This window comes from Myotis nattereri (assembly GCF_964212035.1).
Source record: "Myotis nattereri genome assembly, chromosome: 2".
NCBI classification, from domain to species: domain Eukaryota; kingdom Metazoa; phylum Chordata; class Mammalia; order Chiroptera; family Vespertilionidae; genus Myotis; species Myotis nattereri.
Window position 1 is genome coordinate 143,313,549 of NC_138076.1, and position 17,057 is coordinate 143,330,605.

Genomic DNA, 17,057 nt, shown 5'->3' on the forward strand with positions numbered 1-17,057 from the left:
TTTAGACTGACTATAAAAAGAGAGTAAAAGATCAGAAATAAATGAGCAGAATTATTATTGATCCTACACACCCTGAAGTGATGATAAGGAGATATTATGGACAATTTTATACTGATAAATTTGACTGCTTAGATTGACATGGGCAAATCTCTTAAAAAACACAAGTTACCAAAACTGACCCAAGAATAAATGTAAAAGTATAATAGTCTTAAATCAATGTAAAAAATTGAATTAGTGATTTAAAATCTTCCTTTGAAGATGTACTCTGGGCCCAAGTGTCTTAAGTTCTTTTAAATATTTAAGGAAGAAAAATACCAATTTTATCCAACTTCTTACAGAAAATAGGAGAGGAGGATACACTTCTCAACTTATTTTATAAGGCCAGCACTATTCTCACCCCCCAAAACCAGCATTATAAGAAAACTGTAAATCAGTATCTCTTTAATATACTTGTAAAAATCTCTAACAAATTAGTAATAAGTCAGTATTATAAAGGATAATATTTAAACCCATATAAAAGGATATATAAAAAGGATCTGTATCATGATCAATATATTAAAAGGATAATATGTTGTCATCAATTGAAGTTTATCTCAGGAATACAAGGTTGGTGTGTTATCTGAAAATCAATATAATTCATATTAATAGAATAAAGGAAAAGCGTTTTACAGAATTCACTACCCATTTACAATAAAGGCTGTTGACAAATTAGGACTAGATTAAAGGTATTTATGAAAAATATATAGCCAACTTTACACTCCTAAGGTGGATATTGAATAATTTTGACTTAAAATTAGGAGCAAGGTAAAGATGTTCACGCTTACTACTTCTGTATTAAATTACATTTAAGGTGTTAGCCAGTGCAGTAGGCAAGTAAAAAGCATACAGATTAGAAAGGTAGAAGTTAAAATATATACATACCTGATCTATATAAAAAATCCTTAAGAATATATCAAAAACTACTAAAACTATTAAGTAAATTTAATAAGGTTGCAGGATACAAGGCCAAAATACAAAAATAAATTGTACAAAATGAACACTTGCAGAATGTAACTTTAAAAAAAAACTTTGATTACAACAGTATGTGAAAAATAGAATATTTAGGAATAAATTTAATGAAAGATATAAATTTAATGAAAGATACCTGCACACTGAAACTACAAAATATTGCTGAAGAAAATTAAAGAAGACTTAAGTAACTGGAGAGATACACTATGTTCATGTATTAGATTTTTTTGATATTGTTAAAATGGCCTGAAATGTTGAAACGGAAACATGGATGAATGTAAAAAACCAGTTTGATAAGTGAAAGAAGTCAAACACAATAAACTACATATTTTATGGTGCCATCCATACAAAACTCTAGAATAAGTAAAACTACAGTGACAGGAACCAGACCTGCGGTTTCCTGGGGCTGGAGGAAAGCATTGACTGCCAAGGTGCAAGGGGTAGTCTTTTTGGGGTATGGGAAATTCTGTATCTTGACTGTGGTTTAGGTAATTACATGACTGTATACAATTGCCAAGACTATCAAAATAAATACTTAAAATGGGTCACTTATTATATCTAAAGTAGAGGCCCGGTGCATGAAAAACGTGCACTCTGGGGGTTCTCTTAGCCCGGCCTGTGCCCTCTCGCAGTTCAGGAGCCTTTGGGAGATGTCCAACTGACAACTTAGGCCCGCTCCCCAATATTAAGTGGGGAGCGGGCCTAAGACATCAGTCGGACATCCTTAGCACTGCCGCAGAGGTTGGAGAGGCTTCCACCACTGCCACTGCACTCGCCAGCCATGAGCCCAGTTCTGGCTGAGCAGCTCTCCCCCTGATGGAGTGCACTGACCACCAGGAGGCAGCTCCTGCGTTGAGCGTCTGCCCCGCGGTGGTCAATGTGTGTCATAGTGACCGGTCATTCTGCCGTTCAGTCGATTTGCATATTAGCCTTTTATTATATAGGATTGTTATACTTCAGGGGTCCTCAGACTTTTTAAACAGGGCCAGTTCACTGTCCCTCAGACGGTTGGAGGGCCGGACTATAGTTTAAAAAAAAACTATGAACAAATTCCTGTGCACACTGCACATATCTTATTTTGAAGTAAAAAAACAAAACGGGAACAAATACAATATTTGTATTTGCATCTGGCCCGCGGGTCGTAGTTTGAGGACCCCTGTTATACTTCAATAAAACTGATGATGGGGGGAAAAGAAAAATACATATGGGATAAAAGCTAGAAGAAAATATCCTGAGATTTTATCATTGATTGAATAGATTATGGGTTATGTATATATATATATTTTTAATATCTATAGCATTTTTCAAAAATACTTTTTAATTGATTTCAGAGAGGGAAGGAGGGGGAGAGAGAGAGAAACATCAATGATGAGAGAGAATCATTGATCAGATGCCACCTGCAAGCCTCCTAATAAGGATTGAGCCCAAAACTACTGAGCCATACTTGCCAGGCTCTAACATTTTTATGTCAAAAGAACTTAAAGCTTGGGACTTAAGTAATACGACTTACTGAAGAAATAATGTTTTTATTAAAAATTGGGCAAATTAAACTATACAGTGAAATAGTGTTTTTTGCATGTTCTACATGTTTAAAATTTTTCTTAAAAGTCTCATATAAATTAACAAGCACTTTTCATAAAAATGAAAATATAGATCAAATATATTTCAGGTATAACATGTGTTTGGACACATTGAGATTGTGAGACATTTTTATTTTTAAAACATTCCATTGTAGGTGTCTGGTAGGTGTCTTAAATATATTTCATCTGTTTTGAATTGGTGAAATTAGTTTTGTGAAATTTAATAAACGTTATTTATTTCAGGAAACTCATTATCTGCAATATTAGATGGAGAAGCACGATTAACTTTTTTGAATAGAGGTGAAGATTATGTAATGACAATGCCATATGCTCATTGTAAAGGTAAATGTTTTCCATACTTGAGTAAGATATTACTAAAACCTTTTTAAATTAATGTATGTGGCTATAATTTGTTCTTTTTTGAGATTGGTGAAGTCAGTTGTTTGTTTTAAAAGTATACTTGTTTTATAGATATTTAAGATTATTGCAGTTATATTGAATATTTCTGTGGTGAATTAGTCTACACATATTTCAGACACATATTTTAGTTGAAAGAGGCTGTTTACAATAATGGAATTTCATTTGCCTTAAGTGCAGGTCTTAAAATTGATGAAACTACCCATTATTTCAGAATCTTCAAAAGTGATTTTCATCATCTTGCACTACCACCTCTTTTTAAAATTTTAATAAATTGTTTTTCAGTGTACCAAGTCCTTCAAAATTTTTTCTCATCCTCATTTGGAAATTTCTTAAAAGGTGGTGTATTTGATTCCCCCCCCAGCCCCCATTATTTAGGGTGCAGATATTAAAATAACTATTGTTTACAACAGTCCGGGCACCCAACTATTCCATGCATTTTATATTTATAAACTCAGTCATTCCAGCAACCCTTATACTGGTAAAGTAGGTAATATCCCTATTTATGGGCAATGAAAATGAGACACAAAGAGCCTTGTCTGATACTACATAGGTAGGATGTGGCAGAGTCAAAATTCTGCAATCTGCACCACAGTGCGATAGGGCATCAGCCTAAACACTCAGGTTGGTCATTATCTATACCAGTGATGGTGAACCTTTTGAGCTTGGCATGTCAGCATTTTGAAAAACCCTGACTTAACTCTGGTGCCGTGTCACATATAGAAATTTTTTGATATTTGCAACCACAGTAAAAGAAAGACATGTTTTTGATATTTATTTTACACTAGAGGCCCAGTGCACAAAAATTTGTGCACTGGGGGGCGGGGGGGGCGGGGGGGGGGATGCAGTTTCCTCAGCCTGGCCTGTGCCCCCTCTCAGTCTGGGATCCCTTGGGGGATGACCACCTGCTGGCTTAGGCCTGCTCCCCGAGGGATTGGGCCTAAGATAGCAATCAGACATCCCTCTGGCAGCCTGGCAGTCCTCGGGGGATGTCCACTTGCCAGTGGGGAGCAGACCTAAGCTGCAGTCAGACATCCTTAGCGCTGCTGAGGTGGCAGGAGAGGCTCCCACCACCACCACTGTACTGGCAGCCATCAGCCTGGCTTGTGGCTGAGCAGAGCTCCCCCATGTGGGAGCGCACTGACCACCAGAGGGCAGCTCCTGCATTGAGCGTCTGCCCCTGGTGGTCAGTGTGTGTCATAGTGACCAGTCACTCCCAGTCTTTCTGCTGTTAGGGTCAGTTTGCATATTGTCCTTTTACTATATAGTATAGAGGCCTGGTGCACGGGTGGGGGCCGGCTGGTTTTCCCTGAAGGGTGTCCCAGATCAGGGTGGGGGTCCCGCTTGGGTGCCTGGCCAGCCTGGATGAGGGGCTGATGACTGTTTGCAGCTGGTCACACCCCCTTCAGGGTGGGGGTCCCCACTGGGGTGCCTGGCCAGTCTGGGTGAGGGACTGTGGGCCGTTTTCAGGCTGGCCGGCGACTGAAGCTCCCAGCTTCTCTTTTTCTTTTTTTTTTATTCTGGGATTTATTTACCTTCTATAATTGAAACTTCGTTGCTGTCACTGGAGCTGAGAGCCGGCTCCAGCTCTGAGGCCCCGGCCTGCTGAAAGCAGGTATCTGGGGTTTGTTTAGCTTCTATAATTGAAACTTTGTTGCTTTCGGAGCTTAGAGCCAGGCTGCGGCAGGCGGGGAACCTTGGCTTCCTCCATCACTGGAGCAAGCAAGCCTCCTGCTCACTTCAGCTGTGTGGCTGTCGGCCGCCATCTTGGTTGGCAGTTAATTGGCATATCACCCTGATTAGCCAATGGGAAGCGTAGTGAAGGTACAGTCAATTACCCTTTTTGTCTTTTATTAGATAGGATATTTAAATGCCATTTAACAAAGAAAAATCAACCAAAAAAATGAGTTCGCTTGTCACCTCTGACACGCGTGTCATAGGTTCGCCATCACTGACTGTACTCTCCTTTCCAACTCATTTTTTTTAATTGATTTCAGAGAGGAAAGGAGAGGGGGAAGAGAGAGAGAAACATCAGTGATGAGAATCATTGATTGGTTGCCTCCTACATGCGCCCTACTGGGGATTGAGCCCACAACCTGGGCGTGTGCCCTGACCGAGAATCAAACTGTGACCTCTTGGTTTATAGGTCAATGCTCAACGACTGAGCCACGCCGACTGTGGCCAACCCATTTCTTAAAAATAACTATTTTTGGTAATGATCCTCTATTTTAGGAACTGATCATGAAAACATATAACTTATTTCATATGACCTCATTTCACAGAGAAAGAAACTGGGAGGGTTAAGAATCTTATCCAAGGCCAAACAAGCTAGTTCGTGAGAACTGAGAATAAACTCTATGCTTGTTGATGCCCATCTACTGTACCATGAATCTACCTAGTACTAAGTACAAGAATGGCCAACCTGTGGCCAGTAGCTAGATAATTCTTAGTTTCATGTGTGGTTCTTGAAATAAACATGAAGTGAAATATCTGAAATTATGAAATGAATTGATAAATATATTTTTAAATTTTATATCACGTGAAATATTTCATGTAAGTACCCAATACCATAACCCAACTAGCAACAGGGGCAACTTTTTTCATAGCGTTGTTTTTATTGCATGGAAGGAAGACGAGATTATAACTTTTAGTGAATGAGCATAGGAAATAATGATTATTTTTACCCTTTGTATTTTCTAAGATGTGTTCCCCAGATCATTAGTCTGTTTTACAAAATTAGAGTTCCGTAGCCAAATAAGAATGAGAAGCCTTGCATAGTATGTTCCCCTTTTGGAAATGAACATTGTTTTATAAAATTAGTGTTCCATAACCCAGTAAGAATGAGAAGCCTTGCACAGTTTGTTCCCCTCTTGGAAGTGAGCATTTTAAACTGTCTTACAGCTTGTTCCAAGAACAGATAACAACTCAAAATTTCAACACTCTGCCCGTGTTCATGAATGACTGCAACAGTGCTGTGGGTAGTGATTTGGAGATTACTAATGTATTTCAGTGTGTTTGTGAATATGCAGGTGTAGAATCTACAGATAATGTGGATCATCTATTATCTATTCAAATTCTATAGAACTAACTTTATATGTATATTATAAGTTGTTACTGAGTGGGATGGAGTACCCTTGCATTTTTAGTTTCTCCTAGAATGAAATTAGATTTTAAAGCTCTGCTTGTTATTAGCCAGTGTCTCTCTCTTCAACCTTCTGTCAAAATTGTTTTTTTTCTTTAGGAATTCTTTATGGCACAATGACACTTGAGCTTGGTGGAACGGTCAATATTACATGTCAGAAAACTGGATACAGTGCAATACTTGAATTTAAACTAAAGGTTAGTAGAGAATAATAGGACGTATCACCTAATAAAAAAAGGAGTTGTAATATAAATACTAAGAAAAGAACACAGTTTAGTTTATAATTTAAAGACTAAATATAATAACACAGAATTCATGAAAGGGCAGTCTTGGAAGATCCAGATCACTACAGAGCCATCATTTTTTATTTCTTCATTTTAATAAAGTGGTTTGCATTATATGAGATGAAATCTAAGAAATAAATGGATATAAATTTTTCAGTAAATGAAAGTATTGCTTCACAAAAACCAAAAAAGTATGTATCCGCTTGAGCTATAGCTGTGTACACTGAGAGTTGTGTTAGTTATTTCTAACTAACAATTTACTCTAAAACTCACAAGCTTAAAAACAACAATTTTTTGATCCTTAGGGGTTCTGTGGGTTGGGAATTTGGATAGAATATATTGGAAGTGGCTTATCTCTGCCACATAATGTCTGGGGCTTCAGTTAGAAAGACTTGCAGACTGAGTGACCACAGTTATGGCCTAGAACAGGGGTGGGCAAACTTTTTGACTCGAGGGCCACAATGGGTTCTTAAACTGGACCAGAGGGCCGGAACAAAAGCATGGATGGAGTGTGTGTGTGAACTAATATAAATTCAAAGTAAACATCATTACATAAAAGGGTACGGTCTTTTTTTTCAATAGTTTTATTCATTTCAAACGGGCTGGATCCAGCCCGCGGGCCATAGTTTGCCCACGGCTGGCCTAGAACCATCTGAAGGCTCATCAGTTAGTTATGTGTCTGATGCCTGGTCCAGATGACTGAAAGACTAGGACTGCTAATTTAACACCTCTACATGTGGCCTTTCCGTGTACCCTGGCCTTCTCACAGCCAGTTGGCCGCTTCAAGACAGTCAGACTAACAACCACTTGGCAGCTCAGGATTTCAAGTGTTAAGTGTTCTTGTGAGTAAGGTGAAAACTGCATTGCCGTCCTTGACTCAAAGGTCCAATTTCATCACTTCTACCACTCTCTATTAATTGAAGAGTTATAAACCTACCCAAATTCAAGGGGAAGGGATGTAGACTCCACTTCTCACTGGGAAGATGGCAGGGCATCATTGAGGAAGAGCATGTGGGCTGGAGTGGGAAGGATAGATATGCTTGAGATAATCTTTGGAAAATCCTGTCTGTTTAGAGTGAAAGGGAAATTTAAGGCCTTTCACAGTGTCAGTGATTGGTGTAAGATAGTACATTATGTTCAGATAAAAATATTTCTATGAACTATTAATATTTATTAATAATTCCCATGTTGATATCCAGCTGACCAGCAGCTTTTCACTAATAAAAAGGATCTCTTTTAAGTGTTATTTGATGTAATGTCCTTCATTTGATTTTTTTTTCATCTTAACAAATTTTTGCTTGTATGGTGATAATGATATTTGAAAATCATGACTAAAGAGCTCTTAAGTAATTTATAATATCTTTAACGATTAGACTGGAGCACCAAAATTTTATCACTGAGGAGAAACATCAGTAATGCAACATAGTAACTCAAAGTGTAGTTCTTCTAATTTTATTTTTTGGAGGTACTTTTGGTTGCATATTATTTTACTGTTTTATTTTGAAGGAGGGGATGTTATTTCTTTTAATAGATGAGTTAAGTCCTTTAGGTTTACTGAGTTATTTTTGCTTCATCTATTGCAACATTGATAGAATACAGTCTGAGGCAGGAGATAGCACAGGACTTGTCAGTTAGATCAGTGTGATCTTTCTCAGTAAGTTTATTTGAACTTCATGTAGTCTGGTTTTTTTAAGCTATTTTTTTCCATGTCAACAACTTCAAATTTCTATTTATTGAGCATTTCTGACTAAAGTTTGAGTCAGTATTTCACCATTTGTGCCTTCAACATCACTGTAACTATGCACTTACTTTTCCTATTCATCACTGTAACTATGCACTTACTTTTCCTATTGTTTTTGTCACATTGTATCTAAATTTAAGTTAAAAGCAAAATATTTATTTAATGTTTTGTTTTTTAAAAGCCATTTTTAGGTAATAGTGACTGTGTTAACCAAATATCAGGGAAACTTAAACTGGGAAAAGAAGTCTTAGCTACTTTGGAAGGCCATTGGGTAAGTATTTTTATGTTTAGCTTAACAAAAACATTTTCTATGGAAAAGAATTAACAATCACATTTTATAAACTCACTGATTCCATTGCTAAAAACATCACTATTTACCATAAGCTTCACCCTAACAAATATTTTGGTGTTGCTCTGTTACCAACAATATCTACTTGTATGTCATATTTTATCTTTCCAAAACTTTAAATCAGTAAGACCAACTAACACATATGTCACTTACTATGCACTGCAGTGTTTATAAATGTTCCTCATATTAACTCATTTAATGTTTAATATAATAATTCTTTGTGGTGGTTACTGTTATTGTCCCTGTTTTACAGAGGAGACTGAGGCACAGAGAGTTTAAATAATTTGCTGCCCTAGCCGATTTGGCTCAGTGTACAGAGCGTTGACCTGAGGACTGAAGGGTCCCTGGTTCGATTCCAGTCAAGGGCATATGCCCGGGTTATTGATTCGATCCCCAATAGGGGGTAGGCGGAAGGCAGCCAATCAGTGATTCTCTCTCATCATTGATGTTTCTATTGTTTCTATCTCTCTCCCTCTCCCTTCCTCTCTGAAATATATATATCTCCTATCTAATAAAAGAGAAACATGGTAATTAGCGTACGACCGCTACCCTTCCCATTGGCTAATCAGGGCAATATGCAAATTAACTGCCAGCCAAGATGGCGGCCGGCAGCCAGGCAGCTGGAAGCGAATATGAGGCTTGCTTGCTTCAGTGACAGAGGACTGCAACGTTCCCCTCCTGCCTTGCCGGCCTCTGAGCTTGCAGTTTGAAACATTGTAACAAATATAGAAGCTAAACAAAACCCCAGAAACCAGCTTTCAGCCGGCCGGGGTCTCAGAGCTGGAGTTGATACAGGGTTTCGAGATTATAGAACCCAAGCAAACCAGATACCTGCTTTCAGCAGCGAGGCCTCAGAGCTGGAGCCAGAGCTAAAGCTGGCCCAGAATAAAATAAAAAAGAAAAAAAGGAGCAGTTGGGAGCTTCAGTCACCCGCCAGCCTGAAAACAGCCCTCAGCCCCTCACCCAGACTGGCCAGGTACCCCAGTGGGGACCCCCACCCTGAAGGGTGTGTGACCAGCTGCAAACAGCCATCATCCCCTCACCCAGGCTGGCCAGGTACCCCAGTGGGGACCCCAACCCTGATCCAGGACACCCTTCAGGGCAAACCAGCCAGCCCCACCCATGCACCAGGCCTCTATCCTATATAGTAAAAGGGTAATATGCCTCCCAGCACTGGGATCAGCGTGACAGGGGTCAGCGCCCAAACCCCCTGATCGCCCTGCAGCTCTGTGTGTGACAGGGGGCAGGGCCACAACCTCCCTATCCGCCCTGCTCTGTGTGTGACAGGGGGGAGCTCCCCAACTCCCTGATCGCCCTGCGGCTCTGTGTGTGACGGGGGAGCTCCTTAACCCCCTAATCGGCCCTGCTCTGTGCGTGACAGGGGGGAGCTCCCCAACCCCCCTGATGGGCCCTGCTCTGTGCGTGACAGGGGGGAGCTCCCCATCCCCCTGATGGGCCCTGCTCTGTGCGTGACAGGGGGGAGCTCCCCAACCCCCTGATCGACCCTGCTCTGTGTGTACCCTGCTCTGTGTGTGACAGGGTACGGAGCCCCAACCCCCCTGATGGGCCGTGCTCTGTGCATGACGGGGTGGTGCCGCAACTTCCCCATCGACCCTGCCTTGAGTGTGACAGGGCAGTGCCCCAACCCCCCAATTGGCCCTACCCTGAGCGTGACTGAGGGTGGCATCGCAACCTCCCAATCCGCCCTGCTCTGTGCATGACAGGGGGCGGCGCCCCAACTCCCCAATCGGCCCTGCTCTGAGCCCGACCAGGGGCTGCACCTAGGGATTGGGCCTGCCCTCTCCCACCCAGGAGCAGGGCATTATCTCCCGAGGGGTCCCAGACTGCGAGAGGGCACAGGCCGGGCTGAGGGACCCCCCGAGTGCACAAATTTTTTTGCACCAGGCCTCTAGTATATATATAATATAAAATAATTTGCTGAAAGTAAGTGGTGGAGTAAGAATTCCAGCCTAAGCACTGTGGCTCCAGGACTGTGCTTTTATTACAACAGTATACTGCCTCTCACCTAGGAGGAAGGGGCATTTCCCATTAGAGTTATATTTCCTTTTCAGGAACATGGAAAGGCTATGGTTGTATATGAGAGCAATGGGTTTTATTTACTTCACTATTGACCTAAATTCACATCTATGTATTTTTGTTAAGAGAAGCTTAACTGAATAAAAAGGATCAGACCATGCCATTGCCTGGGTGCACTCTCACTACGAACACTGAGTATTTTATGCATTATAATAAGCAGGAAATGGTAAGAAATGTAAGAAAATGAAACTGGATCTAGAAACTCAACCACAGAGCCCTCTGTAATTTTAAAATTATACTTCTATATGGCCGGCCGGTGTTGCTCAGTGGTTGAGTGTCGACCTATGATCCAGGAGGTCACGATTCAATTACTGGTAAGGACACATGTCTGGGTTGCGGGCTTGATCCCCCAGTGGGGGGTGTGCAGGAGGCAGCCAATCTCTCCCATCATCGATGTTTCTATCTCTCTCCCTCTCACTTCCTCTCTGAATTCAATAACATATTTTTTAATTTACTTCTATCTGAATATCATTGGGAAAATGATAAAAAGTTTTTCAAAAAATGAAATTTTTCAGATTGTGCTCAAATGTTTAATGCTTAGAAAGGCTCTTTCAGGTTTTTCTACATATGTTGGATGTATAAATAGTCATCTCCTTGTAGCTGTAGCAAACACTGTGATCCACTGTGGCAATTCGGAGATGGTTGGTGAGGCTTTGCATATATTTGTTTGAAATTTGCTTATTAAGTAAAACTTGTGAAATCTCATGAACTTCCTGTGTACTCAATCAGATTTTAAAGTTCTAGTATTACATATTTAATCTTGGTGTTTTTCTAAAAATGAGGAAAGATTTGGGTTTTTTAGAAAAATGGTAGTTATATTTGTTTTTAAAATGTGTTTAACTGTGGGATTAAGTATCAGTACATATTATTATTACATTACTATATTGTGTAATCTCCTTTTTAAATAAAGATAATTTTCCACATTAATGTTTCAATTCTTTAAATACAGGATAGTGAAGTTTTTATTAATGACAAAAAGACTGATAATTCAGAGGTTTTCTGGAATCCAACACCAGACATTAAGCAATGGAGATTAATAAGGCACACTGTAAAATTTGAAGAGCAGGGAGACTTTGAATCAGAGAAGTAAGTATACCATTTTTCAGCTACTTTCATGATGATAAAGAGTATATTTTTAATCCCTTAAAAGTGTAGTCATTTTTCTCTGCCTTCAATTATATTTTAATTCAGGAAAAATAGTTTAATATTTGTGGGATGTGTCAGGATTCTGTTTTAGTTTATGTGAATGTCAAATAAAAGAACTTCTAGGTTTTTTTGCATACAATTACGGCACTAATTAATGATTCTTTGGCAGCTGTTTTCTGACCTGGGTAGGACATCTCGAACTCTAGGTGAAGGATATGGCACAAAATCTACTTTTGTTTTATTTTTGAAAATACATGAATAATGCCATTGCATGTGCAGACTTGGATTAGTTGGGTAATAATTAAGGCCATAGTTTCTGCTCTTAAAGTCATGAAATTCTTGATAGCTAGATCTGTAACCTTTTAAACCAAATATATTATATACATATTATCCAATTTTATTCTTACTATATTTCTTTTTTTTAAATTATATTTTTACTGATTTCAGAGAGGAAGGGAGAGGGAAAGAGAGGTAGAAACATCAATGATGAGAGATAATCATTGATCGGCTACCTCCTGCATTCCCCACACTGGGGATCAAGCCCGCAACCCAGGCATGTGCCCTGACTGGAAATTGAATCGTGAACTGCTCAACCACTGAGCCCAGCTGGGCCTTACTACAGTATATTTCTTTGTGTTAGAAGGGGGTGTTTGTGTAAAAGATACTATACTGAGTACTTGATACACATTATGCAGTTTAGTAAACTCACATGCGTTATCATACTCTCTAAATGATTCAAGTCTTTGTGTATTTTCCTTCTACACTTAAAATTGAGGTTGTCAAAGATGGAATAATATGTATGCGCAAGTCCTAAAATTCTGTTTCAGCTATAACCACATGATGCTCTTCATTTAGAATGAAGTTTTGCCAAGGCATACAATAATTTTTGAGGTGAGAACATAATTTAACATATTTTAAAGGTGAAGAAAACCAGTCTGAGTTAGTGTAAGTAATTTTAAGTTCATATCCAAGAAGTGATCTAGGATTCAACCCAAGTCTAATTCCAAAGCCTTTGTTCTTTCAGTCCCAACATACTGTTTTCCCAGATTAGTGGAATATAGATACTATATTTTTCTGATATAAAACTAAACTTTAGTAGGGGGAAAAATTTTATCTCAATAGTCTTTTCTGGTAAATCAGTGGTTCTCAACACTGGCTGCACATTAAAATCACTTGGGAAGCATTAAAAAAAAATACTTGGGCCCTAGCCAGTTTGGGTCAGTGGATAGAGCATTGGCCTGTGGACTGAAGGGTCCCAGATTCGATTCTAGTCAAGGGCACATGCCTGGGTTGTGGGCTCGATCCCCAGTGGGAGGCATGCAGGAGGCAGCCGATCAATGATTATCATCATTGATGTTTCTGTCTCTCTCTCCCTCTCCCTTTCTCTCTGAAAGCAATAAAAATTTATTTAAAAAAAAAATAAAAATACTTAGGCCCCTTCCCAGATTCCTCTCATCTTGGGTCAGTACCATTCATTGCCATATGTTTAAGAGTCCAGTCCTAGATGGTTTGGCTGTGTCGGGCCTGTGGAGTGAAAGGTCCTAGGTCAGTGATGGCGAACCTATGACACGCGTGTCAGAGGTGACATGCGAACTCATTTTTTTGGTTGATTTTTCTTTGTTAAATGGCATTTAAATATATAAAATAAATATCAAAAATATAAATCTTTGTTGTACTATGGTTGCAGATATCAAAAAATTTCTTTATGTGACATGGCACCAGAGTTAAGTTAGGGTTTTTCAAAATGCTGACACGCCAAGCTCAAAAGGTTCGCCATCACTGGCCTAGGTTCAATTTCGGCCAAGGGCACATGCCTGGATTGTGGGCTCAATCCCCAGTGGGGGTCGTGCCAGAGGCAGCTGATCAATGATTATCTGTCATCATTGATGTTTCTATCTCTCTCCCTTCCTCTCTGAAATCAATAAAAATATATTTTTAAAAAAGAGTCCATGTTAATAAATTTCTATTGCCAAGAAAAAAAATTAGTTTCCACTGCTGCTCTACTCAAGGACCACTTTTTATATCTGCACTCATTTCTAAGCATCTCAGTATAAGCTTTGTCAAAGACAAAAACACACATGGGTATCATTTTCTTTAAAGGAGTTTTAAACCTGTTCAATGTAGATTTGATTTTCTGTTGCTTTTTATACTATTTTTGTACATGTATTAGACTTTGGCAGCAAGTAACTCGAGCCATAAATGCAAAAGACCAAACAGAAGCTACTCAAGAGAAGTATGTTTTAGAGGAAGCTCAAAGACAATCTGCCAGAGATCGGAAAACAAAAAATGAAGAGTGGACTTGCAAGTTATTTGAACTTGAGCCACTCACAGGAGAATGGCATTACAAGTTTGCAGAGTAAGTAATTATCAGCATAATTTGTTGCCTTTATTTCTAGAATTTTTGTTAGTTTTTTATTAAGCCATACATATATATATACATATATATATGTGTGTGTGTATATATATATATATACACACACACATATATATATACGTATGTGTGTGTGTGTGTGTGTATATATATATATACATATATATATATAATGTGTGTGAGAGTGTGTGTGTGTAAATTAATGTGAGATTTAAACTTATTCCATTTATTATAAATTTGAATCCATGATAATTGTTAGTCTATAAAATAAGCTGAGGATCAGAAAATTAGATATGACATATCTTAATTTTACTGCTAGGTTTATAATTACTAAAGAAAATCTAATCTAAACTTTGAAAATGTTAAGTGTTTTATTTAATCATTAAACAAATGGTGTTTTTATTGCTTATGTAGTACTCGACCATGGGACCCACTTAATGATATGGTACAGTTCGAAAAAGATGGTGTTATCCAGACCAAAATGAAACATCGCACTCCAATGGTATGTAATTAAAAAAGTATCTAGATCTGCTAGGCATAAAAAATGTTTTAATCCTTACTAGGTTCTTTGACCACCAACATTTAAAATTTAGTTTCAGAATTTAAAATTTTGGGTTGGCAAAATGGCAGAGTAGGCCATTCCAAGTTCTTATCCCCACAAAGAAACAAAGAAACAAAAGTAAGCAGAAACTGTCGGAACAGAATTTCCCAGAACTCTGAAAAGAGTCAGAGGTTTGCAGTAATTAAATGAACGCTAAATCAAGAAAGAGGTGACTTCAAAAAATATGGATAACTTTATGGCATTTATACTTGCCCTGACACCAATCCCTTCCTGATGCAGTGGCAGTGAAGGGTTCCCACATTTCTTGTATAAGCTCTGGTTACAGAAGGAGCAGAACAAACCTTACTCACAAATTGTTTTATACATCTGTTATAACCTGTCTGGCACTACCTGAAGGATTTATGCAGGGCCCATGTTTCTGTTTGATATAACTCAGAGCTCAGGTAGATAGGCTGCAGGCAATGAGTAGAAATACAATAAGCCAAACTAATAAACTTCAGACACCCAGAGCAAAAGATTATTATTGAAACATACAATAGATTATGAGAGGCCCAAAGATCGTGTAAGGAGCAAAAGCTAGGGAAAGATTCTTTGGCAAACTAGAGCATTAAAAAGCCCCATGTGTCCAGGGAAATTTAGAACGCCATGCAGATGTCGAAGGCACAATGTTTATGCTCAGAATAGACCTGCAAAAACCCTAAGCTTTTACCTCAGGCTCTGGTATTAGCTTTGCAAGCCCAGGTATTAGCATTGGAGTGCCCCTGCAGACTCATTCTGCTAAGATTAGGAGAATACTTTTTTGTTTTTGTCGGGTTTTTTTATTTGTTTAGCTATTAATGTTCAAGGAAATCTCTGTCAGCTTAACACAGCTAAGGAGCGGAGATTTCAGTGACCGTGCACAACAAGGAATACAATGGATTTTTTCAAAATTAGTTTGGAAAATTCACTGAACAAATTCAGTAACCCAGAAAATAGCAAACCCTGGGGAAGGTGGAGAATCTCTTATCCAGAGTTACCACATTTTAATATGTAGATGTTTAGTTTTCAAAAAAGAATTACAAGGCATGCCCAGCTGATGTGGCTCAGTGGTTGAGTATCAACCCATGAACCGGGAGGTCACAGTTCAATTCCTGGTTAGGGTACATGCCCAGGTTGAAGGCTCAATCCCCTGTATGGGACATGCAGGAGGCAGGCAATCAGTGACTCTCTCACCACTGATGTTTCTATCTCTCTCTCCCTCTTCCTTCTTCTCTCTGAAATCAAAATAAATATATTTAAAAAATAATTTTTTTTTAAGAATTACAAGGCATACAAAGAAACAGGAAAGTATGACTCATTAAAAGGAACAAAACAAATTGACAAAAAACATTCCTGATGAACTCTGGGAATCAAACTTACTAGACAAAGACTTTAAAACAACTATCTTCAATATCCTCAAAGAGTTCAAGAAAATAGAGACAAAAAACTAAAGGAATTCAAGAAAAAATATATTAAAAAATAAATATCAATAAAAAGAAATTGTACAAATGAACCAAACAAATTCTAAAGCTTAAAAATACAAAAATGTAAAATTCACTGGAGATATTTAACCAGTTAACCACCATGCATCCAAAACAGAAACCATCTCCATATGCCATAATAGATGTTTATGGCATACAAAGGGCTAACAGAAGAATCAGCAAATGTAGAAATAGGACAATGAAATTATCCAGTCTGAGGCAAAGTAGAGAATGAAAAGTGAACAGAGCCTAAGGGACCTCTGGAACACCATCAAGTGGATCATCAAAAGCATTAAAGAAGTCACTGAAATAAAAGTGGAAGAGCAAGAAGCAGAGGAATATTTGAGGAAAGAAGTTCTCCAAATTCTCAGATTTAAACAAAGATGAATCTACAAATCTGAGGAGTGCAAAAAATTCCAAGTAGGATAAATTCAAAGATACCCATACCAAGACATAAGCAGACTGTCAAAAGCGAAAGAGAATCTTGAAAGCATTGAGAGAGAAGCAACTTGTCATATATGAATGATCCTCAATAGGAATAACAGCCAGTTTCTCATCAGAAACCATGGAGGCCAGAAGGCATGAGATAACATATTTAAAATGTTGGAAGAAAAAAACTTCTCAACCAAGAATTCTGTATCTGGCAAAACTGTCCTCCAAAATGGGAAGGATGTGAGATATTTCTAGATAAATAAAAGCTGAGAGAGTTCATTGCCACTCGACCTGTCATACAAGAAGTGCTAAAGGTAACCCTTCAGATTGAAATGACCAGAGCCATCCTCTTATACAGACAGTCCTTGGGTTATGTCGGACTCAGAATATGTCGTTTCATGGTTACATCACCATCTCCCATTTATTTAT

At 38.6% G+C, this 17,057-nt stretch overlaps 1 protein-coding gene across 2 annotated transcripts in view; it reads left to right on the forward strand.

The window, feature by feature from the left end:
- OSBPL8 (oxysterol binding protein like 8) overlaps positions 1–17,057 on the forward strand; it is a 171,498-nt gene that overhangs the window by 139,794 nt on the left and 14,647 nt on the right. For both annotated transcript variants that reach the window (XM_081083382.1, XM_081083381.1), the window contains 6 exons: positions 2,832–2,930; positions 6,247–6,344; positions 8,354–8,443; positions 11,568–11,704; positions 13,935–14,120; positions 14,550–14,637. In XM_081083382.1, the coding sequence (XP_080939508.1) occupies positions 2,832–2,930; positions 6,247–6,344; positions 8,354–8,443; positions 11,568–11,704; positions 13,935–14,120; positions 14,550–14,637 (698 nt within the window). The remainder of the gene's footprint in view (positions 1–2,831; positions 2,931–6,246; positions 6,345–8,353; positions 8,444–11,567; positions 11,705–13,934; positions 14,121–14,549; positions 14,638–17,057) is intronic.